The 13,883-nt window shown below is 34.1% G+C and overlaps 1 protein-coding gene across 1 annotated transcript in view; it reads left to right on the forward strand.

Annotated features, from left to right (window-relative positions):
- CD2AP (CD2 associated protein) overlaps positions 1–13,883 on the forward strand; it is a 151,829-nt gene that overhangs the window by 93,124 nt on the left and 44,822 nt on the right. Inside the window, exons 6-11 of the mRNA XM_007972322.3 lie at positions 2,255–2,442; positions 4,691–4,769; positions 5,183–5,277; positions 7,575–7,679; positions 9,044–9,080; positions 10,190–10,252. Coding sequence (XP_007970513.2) covers positions 2,255–2,442; positions 4,691–4,769; positions 5,183–5,277; positions 7,575–7,679; positions 9,044–9,080; positions 10,190–10,252 — 567 coding nt within the window. The remainder of the gene's footprint in view (positions 1–2,254; positions 2,443–4,690; positions 4,770–5,182; positions 5,278–7,574; positions 7,680–9,043; positions 9,081–10,189; positions 10,253–13,883) is intronic.

Raw genomic sequence — 13,883 nt, forward strand, 5'->3', positions numbered from 1 at the left:
AAATAGAAATTCTAAATAATCTATGTGAAATAAATTGTATTTAATATAAAAAAATCTTCACATAAGGAAAATTTCTAGCCAAGATGATTTTCACTGGTGCTATCAAGCATTTGATCTTACACAGATTCTTTCAGATTTCTTAGGTCTGTATGACCTTGATATCAAACCCCCATGAAGTAATTTGAAAAAAAGGAACTACATATTGTTATCTCTCATGAACACAGACACAGAAATCTTTGAAGTATTCCATCAAATTCAGCAAAATATGTAAAGGTTACGTCAAACTCAGCAAAATATGTAAAGGTTAGTACATCATGATACTAATGGGGTCTGTTCCATCCATGCAAGGCTGGTTTAAAAAGTTTATATAATTCACAGTGTTAACAGTTTACAGGGGAACAACCATATGGTCATTTCACTAGATGCAGAAAGAGAATTTACATATTCAGTTCTTAATGATGAAAACGCTACATAGTAGCATAGAAGGGAGTTTTCTAAATTTTATAAAGCTCATCTGTGAAAAACCTGGAGCTACATTCTTAATGATAGATACATAGTAGCATATCTGTACAATGGGATACTAATCAGCAATAAGAAGGAATGAAGCGTGGATACATGCAACAGCATGGATGAATCTCATATATTCTGTGTAGCCAAAGAAGTAGATGTAAAAAGCTTATGTACTATATGATTATAATTTATTTGAAAAAGGGCAAATGTATAGTGACAGTGAAGTTCAGAGGTTTTTTGAGGCTTGGGGGAAGGATCGACTATGATGGTGTGCGAGTGTTGTGTGACGAATTGTTCTGTATCTTGCTGTGTTTACATGGTGCGACATTTGTCAAATATTACTGAAATGTGTATTTAAAACAGGTTCATTTTATTGATTGTAAACATTCTCTCAATGAAGTTGAATTTTAAAAATATGTTACGAAACTATCTTCTCCACTTCAGTCTTCTATGTGACTTAGGATAATATTGAAAATGGTTAGGGTAGATGACTATACTTGTTAGCATTATATTTTTTAAGTTAATAACTTGTTTTGGCAAACCACCTGTAAAATGGTCATTTCGATTGATGCAGAAAGATATTCTCACATTTTATTGGAGACTTTGTGGTCTGAGCCATTATATTGAATTGTTTAAGACTGTGGTTTTGGGGTCATCTAGAATTCACTTCAAAAATTGACTTTGTTACTACCTGTAGGTCCCTGGGAAAGTCATTAATATCCCTTTGTCCAAGTTTTTTTATTTGTAAAATGAGAAGTAATAGTGCTTAATGTTAAGAAGCTCATGTGGGCTTATAAAAATGAGATAATTCATATGCAGTGCTTAGCCAAGTGCCTGGTACAGAATTAGCTCTGAATAAACGGTAACTACTATTTTTATTGTCCCTGTTGTTCTGTTATTTTTCAACAGACTACCTCAGTTCAGTGAACTGTCACCACATATTTTTCCTTACCCTATACCCCCAGTCTTCAGTGTTTCTGGATTTTTACTCTAGAACTTTGTTTCTTACTTAGATTATAAGACTCTTTGAGGATCTCATGAAAGCTGTACCTGTTTTACCCAGAAAAATGTACATAAAAATAACCACACAGTTTTCTATAGGGTTGTTCATGGACTTACTGAGCCTATACATAAGAACCCTTGTTGCTGAGCAAGAATGTAAAAACGTTCTTACCCATATAATATTAAACTTAAAAATTTTTTATTATTATATAGTAATGGTTTCCATTGAATGCTTTAAAATTAGACCTATTACCTAGTCTCTGAACTAAAAGAACAGGTTATGAACTATTGACCTTTTTAAAATAAACATTCCCAGTTTTTATATTCAGAAACTCATACTAACTTTGATTGGATTGAATCATATAGCTTTAAAAAATAATCTTATCTCTTTATTGTTTGTCTCACATTGTATCATCTTTGGCCAAAAGCTATACATTGACATGCTGTTTTTAAGGACCTCGTATGACATGATTTCCTAATTAGGATTTCTTAATTTTACTAATTAAATTTACCTAAAATAATTATTATTTTGCACAATAAAAAAGTATGTGTAAACTGCATAAATTGCATCTTGCTCTTCTGGATATTTCAGTACTGAATCATTTGTTTTTTTTTTTGTTGTTGTTGTTTTTAAATTTTACTGTGTTTTATTAGAAGGCATATAGAATGTAGACATTATGACAGGATGGGAAACGTTTTGTGATTCTAGGTGTCATTCTTCAAAAACAAATTATTGTTTCAGAAACTGTTTTGGGTGGGCCTACTTCACCTTTACCTTCTCCGGGAAATGGGAGTGAAACCGCACCTGGATCAATTACACAGCCAAAGAAAATTCGAGGAATTGGATTTGGAGACATTTTTAAAGAAGGCTCTGTGAAACTTCGGACAAGAACATCCAGTAGTGAAACAGAAGAGAAAAAACCAGAAAAGGTGGTAATGATGGACTTAAGTTAGATTAACTCCACTCATTCTCTCATTAAGCATTTTTAAAATGTAAAAGTCAGTTTGTAACTCTGTTCGATTTCTTTTTTTTGAGATCACTAATAATTTGGTTATGAATGAGGAGACTGTAAGAAATTTTGTCTCCATATTTACAATGATTGATATTCATGGTTGAATCTAATAAAATTAGAATGCTTATTTCTTGGTAAATTTAACATACTTAGTAGAAGCTTTAGGGTTTTTAGTTACCACAGTGTAAATAAAAATTAGAAAGTTTTTTTTGCCTTTTAAAAGCTACCATATATAAATTTAGTTTTGTATATAATAAATATATGTTTAATTTGAATTAGACCTAAAATGGACTGTTTTAAAATGGATTTAGAAAGTATTAAATTACTTTATATTTTGGCACTACTTAAATTTCCTCTAGATCATCAACATTTGTTAAATTTACTAACCTTCTTTGAATGTGTGGAGAATTTTATTTCATTAGCATTTTGCTGGCATTGTGAAATGAAACAAAGTAAATGAACCATAAATTATAAGAACTAAAAAGAGGGTTTAAAATAAAACCTTAAGCTGTTATTTTGGTGGTAAAATAGCTACAGTCTGTAGAGCATTTTTTCACAGTTCCTTCTGTCCTATCTCTTTAACTCTGAAGAATTTAAAGTGTTACAGTGTTTATTTGATTCGTGTAGCTACATCTCATTTAAAGACTGTGTTTTGGTTATTGAGATACTATGAAGTTTCCTCCTAAGATAGGTGCTTTCAACTTTTTTTTTCCTTTCCTAACTTGCTACCTATTTTCTTATGTAACAGTGAAGAGTTGGGTTCAGAAAAGAGAACTTCCACTTTCTATCCTACACATTCCTAGCTCTGAGACTATCTGGCATTAGGATTATGGGGTCAAATTGATTCTTGGTTTTAAAGGTAAAGTTTGGAATTCTCATGGTTTTTGGGGTGGTGCTCTATAGCTATATAACAGCTAGGAATGTTGGACAAGCAATTCTTGCATTGTGATAGAAATTAGACTAGATGATCTTGTGCTCCTTCCAATTCTAAAGCTTGTGATTATATTGAATAACTTTATTGATTAATGATCACATTTTCTTTTAATCATCCTTGATAATGTCCACTACTCAAGAGTTGTTATTAGTGACTGTAGTCTCAGGGTTACCCTATATAATGGTCTTGTCAGGCTTGCTTTGATCACTGATCCAGGAATTGATAAAGTAGGGAGCACATTTGCTGTATTTGTAGGTACACCAGATTGGAAAATATGGTGGTTAGAGTTGGGGAAAACTAAAGTTAAGTATCTTAGAAGATAAACAGAAAACACAGTGGTAGGTAGGTAAGTTAGCAGTGTGTTCAGATTTTTAAGTATTGACATCTAAGGTTAAATGTACTGTTGTTTCTGGGTAGAGAACTTAAGGAAACACTAGTATAAGGTGGTAAAGGACTTAGTCCTTTACAAATTACAATGGACAAATGTCTAGTAGACTGTAGTTATGAGGAACATAAGAGTACCTGAATCATTTACATTCAGACAGCAATGAAGTATAAATAATTTTTTTTCTCCTCTTTCAGTTTAAGGTTTAGTTCTGGGTTAAAACCTGGGCTCTGTGGCTAAATTCCTTTTACTATGGACAGATTACTTATATAAATTTATATTATTGTATAAATAGTGCCCACTTAATGCAGATAGTTATGAGGCTGTTAGTCCTGTATGCACTATTTATACAAAGTGTTTAGCCCAGGGATTTAACTTTTCAAGTGTTGTTGTTCTTATTTATTGTATTTGATTTATTGTATTTTGTAAAGATAGGGTCTCACCTTGTCATCCAGGCTGGAATGCAGTGGTATAATCATAACTCACTTACAACCTTGAACTCCTGGTTTCAAGCAGTTCTCCTGCCTTGGCCTCCCTAAGTGTTGGGATTCAGGCATGAACCACTGGTGCCTAGCCTCTTATTTAGAGATTCTAAAATTAAATCTCGTTAATATACTATGGGCATCAGAGATTATTATCTTTTAGATAAGGAATCTTAGCTCCGAGCTATGATTTAAGGAGCTTTGGAGACCTTTACTGTTTCATTGCTGATTTTTCAGTCACATTACTATCTTAGCTATAAGGACCATTAGGGAAAGCTGGGTAACTGTAAATGGAAACTTTTTTTTAACAGTATTATCTTTGTTCTATCTTAAAATAGTTTATGCCATTTTTTTTCTATTCTAGCCCTTAATCCTGCCATCACTGGGATCCAAAACGCAGAGTATGGAGATAACAAAAACAGATAGCGAAGGTAAAATTAAAGGTATGTATTTGAATAAAACTTTCATATTGGGAATAGTAGAAACATACTCAAATGTGTCATGAGACTTGTTGGAAGCGTTTGTTACACTGCTTTATTAGAATAGCAAATTCTATTAGATGTAAGCACCACGAGGTCAAGGATTTTGACGTACTTCGTTGGTTGATGGATGTATCTCCTTGTAGTTGAATCTGTGTCTGGAACATCACAAACACTTAGTAAATATTTGAATGAATGATTAATGAAGTTGTTATTTAACATATGGTATTGACTATAAGTATTTTAAAATTTAAAGATAGATTATTAAGTTCATCTTTAATAACTTTTAGTATACTTTACACAAGATAGAGGCTTAATAAATATTTGTTGAATGAATCCATTTGTGTGAGCTACATTATTTACATTCTTTATTTCAGCTAAAGAATATTGTAGAACATTATTTGCCTATGAAGGTAGTAATGAAGATGAACTTACTTTTAAAGAGGGGGAGATAATCCATTTGATAAGTAAGGTAAGATATTTCTGTTTTTCAGTGAATTATTTATAGAAATATTTTTCAGAAGTTATACATTCACCCTAGAATGTTCTTATATTCACCCTGGAATCTAGAAGAGCTGGGACTTTGTCTTGTTTCTGAGTCCTGAAAACTTGGCATGTGATAAGTGCTCAGAACATTCTCTTTTTGAGCTAACTTTTATTGACTATATTTGTTATAATTTATATATTGGGAATTATTGTTAACCATCATATTTGCTTTTTTTTTTTTTTTTAAGTAATTACTTTTTTTTTAAATTAACCTCAACTTCCCAGATTTTTATTCTTTCTTCTCTTCCACTTCATTCTATTTTTTCTCCTATCTACCGTTTGGATTGTTGTTCGTAATATAAACGGAAGAAGAAAAATAGGGAAACAGGCTAAATGTCCGTCAGTGTGGAAATGGTTCTGAAACTCTTTATACTCTGGAAAATGATGTCACCATTTTAAAAATTGAAGTGATTTTACAACTTGGAATAAATCCTAATACAAAATAAAGAGAAAACCCAGTAGTACTTTTGTGTGGGCAGAATCCTATATTAACTATATTATGGGAAAATTACAAATATTTGGTTTTTGCTATAACCCTGTAGAATAATTTTTGAAATTCCCCTGCCCCCACACACCTTTTTAAAGTAGAGATGGAGTCTTGCTATGTTGTCCAGGCTGGTCTCGAACTCTTGAGCTCAAGCATTCCTTTGGCTTTGGCCTCCCGGAGTGCTGAGATTACAGGTGTGAGCTATCACACCTGGCCCCATTGTTTTACATTGACTTTGTTATAAGATGGCATAGTGTATATAATTGTTTTTTTAAAATAAGTTTTATTGTGTATACTTAAAGGATAATGATGTTATAGGATACATAGTAGTAAAAAGGTTATTATAGTGAAGCAAATTGACATATCTATCATCTCACATAGTTACCTTTTTTGTTTTAGTGGCAACTGCAGATAAAATCATTTAGCAAGAATTTTATAAATTTATGTAAATTTTCATATTAATGTAATTTGCACTGATTACACCTAATTTTTCATGCAAGGGTGGTGAATATTTAGAAGAAACTTAGAAAGTCTTGTTAATTTAAAAAGAAAAAAATTTAAAGACAAGGTCTTTTTTTTTTTTTGCCGCCCAGGCTGGTGTGCAGTGGTGTGATCATAGCTCACTGCAGCCTTGAGCTCATGGGCACAAGTGATCCTCCTGCCTCAGCCTCTCAAGTAACTGGGACTACAGTTGCATCCCATTGTACCTGAATAATTTTTTTTTTTTTCAAATTTTTTTTGTAGAAACAGGGTCTTGCTATGTTGCCCAGGGTGGTCTTGCAAACTCCTGGCATCAAGCGATCTTCCCACATCAGCCTCTGAAGTTGCTGGGATTACAAAGCATGATCCACTGTGCCTGGTCAAATCTCGTTAATTTTTAAAGCAGCTGAATAATGTGATTAATATTTAGTATATAAAGTGTTAAGAATGTTAAGAAAGATACAGTTTGGAAATTCATATTCTCCCTCTCCACCTTCGTCTCTTTTCCACTTCCTTTCATTGTATCTTTTTTTTTTGAGACGGAGTCTCACTCTGTCACCCAGACTGGAGTGCAGTGGTGTGATCTCGGCTCACCGCAACTTCCGCCTCCCGAGTTTAAGCAATTCTTATGTCTCAGCCTCCCAAGTAGCTGGGGGACTACAGGTGCCTGTCACGATGCCCGGCTAATGTTTGTATTTTTAGTAGAGATGGGGTTTCACCTTGTTCGTCAGGCTGGTCTCAAACTCCTGACCTCAGGTGTTCCACCCACCTCAGCCTCCCAAAATGCTGCAATTACAGGTGTGAGCCACCATGCCCGGCCTTGTTTTATCTTTCTCCTCTTTTCTCTGAGAACCTTTTAATGTTATAGATAGAATTTTAAAATAGATTTTTTTCTTTTTTTAAATTAAACCCAATTTTGTAACTACTGCTAAAAGTAGTACATGGGAAATATTTCCTTTTAGAAGGACAGTGTCATCTGTTTAGTTGCAGCTGGGCACAGTGGCTCATGCCTGTAATTCCAGCACTTTGGGAGACCAAATCAAGAGGATCATTTGAGCCCAGAAGTTTATGGTTGCATGCCTGTGGTCCCAGCCACTTGGGAGGCTGACTTGGGAGGATCACTTGAGCCCAGGAGATTGAGGCTGCAGTGAGTCATGATTACATCACTGCACTCCAGCCTGGCCAACAGAGCAACACCTTATCTAAAAAAAAAAATATAACTTTTATTGTCTTAATTATTCTATTTTGCTTTTTAGGAGACTGGAGAAGCTGGCTGGTGGAAAGGTGAACTTAATGGTAAAGAAGGAGTATTTCCAGACAATTTTGCTGTCCAGATAAATGAACTCGATAAAGACTTGCCAGTAAGCTTTTGTTTTTCAATGATGATAATACTTGAAAGAACATTTTGCCACTAATCTTTTGTAAACAAGTTTTTTTGCATTGTTATTGAATAATTTTTATGAAGGAGTTTCAGATGTAGCTATTCAGGTAGGAGTTATTTGAGTTATAGTAAAACAAAATGATGTTTTAGTTCCGTACTTTATTCTTCCTTTGTTTCTTTCTCGACTGTGCTGAAAAATAACCTTGGACTTCTTTATTTTATAATTTAAGAAGGACGGTCTATCCTGGTAACATAAATTAGTACTTTCCTGGAAGAAATTATATTTTATTTAATATTGTTGAAAAGCTTTAGTTTATTTTAAGGTCTTTGGAATTGCTAATATGCTGTTGGTGCATTTTTTGGGAGGGCAAGAAGCTCTCTTTGCCTCTTTAACAGAATTTGTTATTTTAGTATCACTTCTCAGAGAAAAAGTGAGGCTGAGTCATTCATCAGTGGTCTTTGCCTTCCTACAACTTGGTCCCCTTTCCCCATGGATGAGGAATATAATGGAGTTTTTAAAATAGAGGGAAAGAGCATTAGCGCAAGCACACAGCAGGATGGGCTACCGTGTTAGGTTTAAGACAATGCTGAACTCTCTAACTCTATGGAAGCTTAGGCTATCTGAGGCCTTTCTTTTGTTAGATTGCATTCAGTATTGATTCAGCCTTCATATGCTTTATTTTATACTTTTACTAAAGAATACATTTTTTCTGCTTTTATTATGTTTGTACATTATGGCTTATCGATTATTCTTAATTTGTGAAAACCAAGTCCACATACTTAGAAATGTGTCTCAGTATTTTAAGGTATTAAGTCTTAAAAATGAGTGAATGTTTATAAATTGAGAAAAAACACATCTTTGCCTTTAACTGTTCCTTTCAGAGTTCCAAAGGGTTAAGAATGAAAACTTAGTCTATTTGTTGCTACTCTGCTTTTTAAAAAACAAAACAAAACGAAACAAAAAACAAGGTTTTTTGTTCTGCCAGTCCTCCTCTACCCACAACCCCAGCTGCAAAAGAGGGATAAAATGGTACTTAGGAATCTTAACCTAGGGGAGGCAGAGCAGAACATTTTTGCTCATTAAGATTTTTAAGGTTTATTCAATCCACTGAAATATGGATTGAAATATTTGACTGAATTTTGATCAATGAGGCTATTTATTCTAATGAAATAATTTGTCATTGGTTTTTTTGGGTAATTTTTACAATCTTAGCATTTTATAATTTTTGGCAAGGACGGAATGAAGAGGAGAGACATTTGTATGATTTAGATTATTACTAATTAGAGTTTAACTATATTCGATATGAAACTGGTCAACCGTTTCCACCATTATTATTTTAACAGAAACCAAAGAAACCACCACCTCCTGCTAAGGCTCCAGGTATGTAAGAAACACATTATTCAGTTTGCTATTTTCAATTTTTTAAAATTCGAAAATGGTAAAATTGGATCTATTGCAAACTATTAATTTTTATCAAGTATGATGTTGTCTGTAAACATTTTCAGAAATATATGAAAATTGAGTGTTCACATGCATCAGTATCTGTCATTTTTTAAAAGTACAAATGGTATAAAATAAGGATCTTGAAAATGTAGATACTTTATATGTAATTTTGAGTTAATAAAATTAATCAAATTTAAACTGTCTTAGAAAACTTAATATATTGACCTGGCCAATTCGTTATTTTACCTTTTCAAATGAAATCCATTTGTTAATGTCTCACATAATAATTTACGTACTCTTTCAGACAATATGCTGAAGGTTAAACGAAGTAGATGATTTTAAACAGATGAATAAATTATGGTATACCGAAAAGTGTCTTCAAGAGCTAAAGTTTTGTAATCTAGCTCTTTGCTTCCATAACTACTATTTTCAAATAACTGCTCTTTACAAGTGTAATAAAAATTTCTATTTCCTAAAAGATTTACTGTTTTTTACAATAATCCAAGTCTTTTTTTCCCCCTTGGTTTTAACTTTATGTTTGCTGACATAATCCTAGAGCAAAGAAAGCGTAAGTTAAAAGTAATTTTTTTAGAAGTTGGTGTTGAAAGTTTATTATATAGCTTTACTCTGCAATATGGTAGCCACTAACCATGTGTGGCTTTTGAAATTAATTAAAATTAAAGAAAATTTAAAAATTCAGTGTCTCAGTCATAAGAGTGCCATTTCAAGTGCTCAGTGGTCACATGTTGGCTACTGAAAAAAGAGAATGTTTTCATCACCACAGCTCTTCTGGACTGCAGTATGGTAGAGGATATGATCTCTAACACCTCAATTTGACAAAGAAGGAACTGAGACCACAGAGTAGGGTAATAGTGGCAGGTCCAGGATTAGAAATTGAGTCTGGTGATTCTGGTACATTGTTCTTTCTGTTAAACCATGGTTTTTTCTGATGTTATTTTTCAATGCATCTTTACTTTTTAGAAGTGTAATTGTCTCTGTGCTTTAAAACTATCTTCTTACAAAAGTATTAATGTTTTTTCCCATAGCTCCAAAGCCTGAAATGATAGCTGCAGAGAAGAAGTATTTTTCTTTAAAGCCTGAAGAAAAGGGTGAGGCTAATTTTCAACTTTCAAAAAGACAAATATTTCTTTTATTGTCATTTTAAAGAGATCTGTTTCTTCACACTGAGTCATTTACACTGATTTTTAACAGGTATTCAGTATTTATTTTACAATGCTTGGAGTTTTCTAGGAGGGAGTAGTTCATTTAAGATTGGTACAAAATTGTGCTTTCTCAAACAGATAACAATTTACATCCATTAAAAAATTAAACTATTACTTTAGTAGGATGTTGTCTTTATTCATAGTTATTTAACAGACTGTAAGAAAACTAAGCATTAAATAACTATGCTTTTATTATTTTTATAGTGTTTCAGTTTTTAAAAAAATTCCTTAGAAGGTTGAAGACCCAGTTCCTACTTAAGCTTGGAAATAATTAATTACATATTATTTAATCTCACTGCATGTGTTTGTCATAATGTACACCTGGAAAGTTATTCCAGGGTGCCGTATGTATTTTACTAAAAACCTTATTGGTTTGTTGTAAAATTGGAGAAAATAAGTCCTTCTCATTGTACATAAAGATATGCAGTGATTTCATTAGCAGATTAGTTTATATACATCAGGAAACTTGAATACTGTTTTAGAATGCTTTTGTTTCTTCTCCCAGTGTTATAGTCTAATCCATCCTTGTTTCTTGCCTAAAGTACTGTATCCTCTTATTTGATTTCTCTCACTTCAGCTCTTTTTCTGGCTTTCATACTTCATGTTGTTGCCAGGATCCTTTTTTTTTGAGACGGAGTCTCACTCTCTGGCCCAGGCTGGAGTGCAGTGGCGTGATCTCGGCTCCACCTTCTGGGTTCATGCCATTCTCCTGCCTCAGCCTCCCTAGTGGCTGGGACTACAGGCACCCATCACGACGCCTGGCTAATTTTTTGTATTTTTTAGTAGAGACGGGGTTTCACCACGTTAGCCAGGTTGGTCTCGATCTCCTGACCTCGTGATCCGCCCACCTTGGCCTGCTAAAAGTGCTGGGATTACAGTCGTGAGCCTCTGTGCCTGGCCCAGGATCTTTTTTTTAGAGAGACTATTTTTTTTTAGAGCAGTTTTAGATTCACAGCAAAATTGAGCCAAAAGTACAGAGTTCCTGTATACTCCCTTTCTTCACCCAGGCACAATTTTTCCCACCGTTAACATTCTGTACCAGAGCGGTGTATTTGTTAGTCAGTGAGCCTCCCTACATTGACACTTCTTTATCACTCAAAGTCCATAGTTTCCTTTAGTGTTCACTCCTAGTGCTGTACCTATTATGGGTTTTGACAAATGTATAATGTCTGGTATCCACCATTGTAGTATCATACAGAATTAGCATTACTACCCTAAAAACCTTCTTTACTCACCTATTCATCTGTCTTTCCCATCGACCCTTGGCAACCATTAATTTTTTTAATGACTCCATAGTTTTGCCTTTTCCAGAGTGTCATAGTTGGAATCATACAACATGTAACCTTTTCAAACTGGCGTCTTTCACTTAATTATATGCTTTTAAAATTTCTCCATATGTTTTCATGGCTTGGGAGGCATTTGTTGTTAGCATTAAATAGTATTTCAATGTCTTTATATTCCACAGTTTATTAATCCACTCACTTACTGAGGGACATCTTGATTGCTTCTAAGTTTTGGCAATTATAAGGGGAGCTGCTATAAATGTGTGTAGGTCTTTGTGTGGACATATTTTCAATTCATTTGGGTAAATACCAAGGAGAGGGATTACCTGATAATATGACAAGAGTATATTGAGTTTTGTAGGCGCAACTGCCAAACTTCTTCCAATATGGCTGAACCATTTTGTACTCCCCCCAGTAATCAGTGAGAATTTCTGTTCTACATTCTAGCCAGCATTTGGTATTTTCAGTGTTTTGGATTTTGGCCTTTCTAATAGGTGTGTAGTGGTATTTTACTTTTGTTTTCAATTGCAATTCCATAATGATATATGATGTTGAATATCTTCTCGTATGCTTAATTGTCATTTGTGTATCTTTGGTAAAGTGTTCTGGTCTTCTGTTCATTTTTTATTCAGGTTTTTTTTTCCTTCAGTTTCTTTATTTGTATATTTTGGATAGCAGTCCTTTATTAGATTTCTTCTGCAAATATTTTCTCCCAGTCTGTGGCGTGTTTTCTTCACAGAGCAGAAGTTTTAAATTTGAAGCTTATCAATGATTTCTTTTATGGATCATGACTTTGGTGGTGTATCTGAAAAGTCATTGCCATACTCAAGGCCATCTGGATTTTCTCCTGTGTAATTTCTAGGAATTTTATAGTTTTGTGTTTTACATTTAGGTTTGTGATTCATTTTGAATTAATTTTTGTGAAAGTTGTAAGGTCATTGTCTAGATTCATTTTTTTTTTTTTTTTTTTTGGCATGTGAATGTCTAGTTGATCCAACACCATTTGTTGAAAAGATTTTCAGTTTTCAGATAAAAATCAAAAGTTTAAATTCAAGGCCCTCCAGTAACTGACCCCCAGATTATATTTTTGATATCATATTCCACCCTTTTTGTTTACTAAATGTAGCACTCTGTCTCTAGTCCATGAATATGTCCTGTACTTTCCTAGCTTTATCTTTCTTTTTACTTTCAAAATGGAAGTTTTTTATATTCTTTTTTCTTAAGAATTTAAAAAATACGTTGCACAAACAGTTTATGCCTAATAAAAATACTAGTCTCAGATTAATTCTTTGTGAACTAGTTTGGTAGGAGTCTTAGATCAGTTTTTAGTAATTGTAATATCAGTCCTACTTGAAAAACTCATCTTACCAAGATACGTAGAACCACATGTAAGAGGTATATTGCTGGCTTTATTATCTATTTTTTTTTACTATTAAAAAAAATCATGTCACCAGTTAGGCAGCAGTTTTGTTAAAATTCAAATAGTGACTTCCCCTTTTCCCTAAAATCAGTCAGTTGTTCTTATAAATAAAATGGAGGCCGGGCACGGTGTCTCACGCCTGTAATCCCAGCACTTTGGGAGGCCGAGGCGGGCGGATCACGAGGTCAGGAGATCGAAGACTATCCTGGCTAACATGGTGAAACCCTGTCTCTACTAAAAATACAAAAAAAAAAAAAACTAGCCGGGCGTGGTGGTGGGCGCCTGTAGTCCCAGCTACTTGGGAGGCTAAGGCAAGAGAATGGCGTGAACCCGCGTTGCGGAGCTTGCAGGGAGCAGAGATCATGCCACTGCACTCCAGCCTGGGCGACAGAGTGAGACTCAGTCTCAAGAAAAAGAAAAAAAATTGGAGGATGATGCATTTTTATTACATTTATCTATGCAAAATCCTGCCCATGGTGGAATGACAGGGACCGAATTTACACTCATAATTAGACAACTAGAAAATTGGACAAATTATGTGAAACAGTGGCTTTCACATATTGGACATCAGGCAGTATAAGTCACTGTGACACTGAAGTGAGACCTATAATTACCACAGCTTATTGTCTAGAAGCAGTTTACAGGCAGCAGAAAGGAGGAAGCCAAACAGACCTTGATGTCCTGCAGAGTTGAGGATGCAGAGATAGGTATTTAGGAAGGCCTGGGCAGCTACAATTTGTGGGGCAGAGTGCCAGAGTGGTGGGAACTGCACAGAGAGTGCTCAGATCTGTAGACAGCTTACTGTGAGGCTTTG

This window comes from Chlorocebus sabaeus, chromosome 17, assembly GCF_047675955.1.
Source record: "Chlorocebus sabaeus isolate Y175 chromosome 17, mChlSab1.0.hap1, whole genome shotgun sequence".
Classification (NCBI taxonomy): Eukaryota; Metazoa; Chordata; class Mammalia; order Primates; family Cercopithecidae; genus Chlorocebus; species Chlorocebus sabaeus.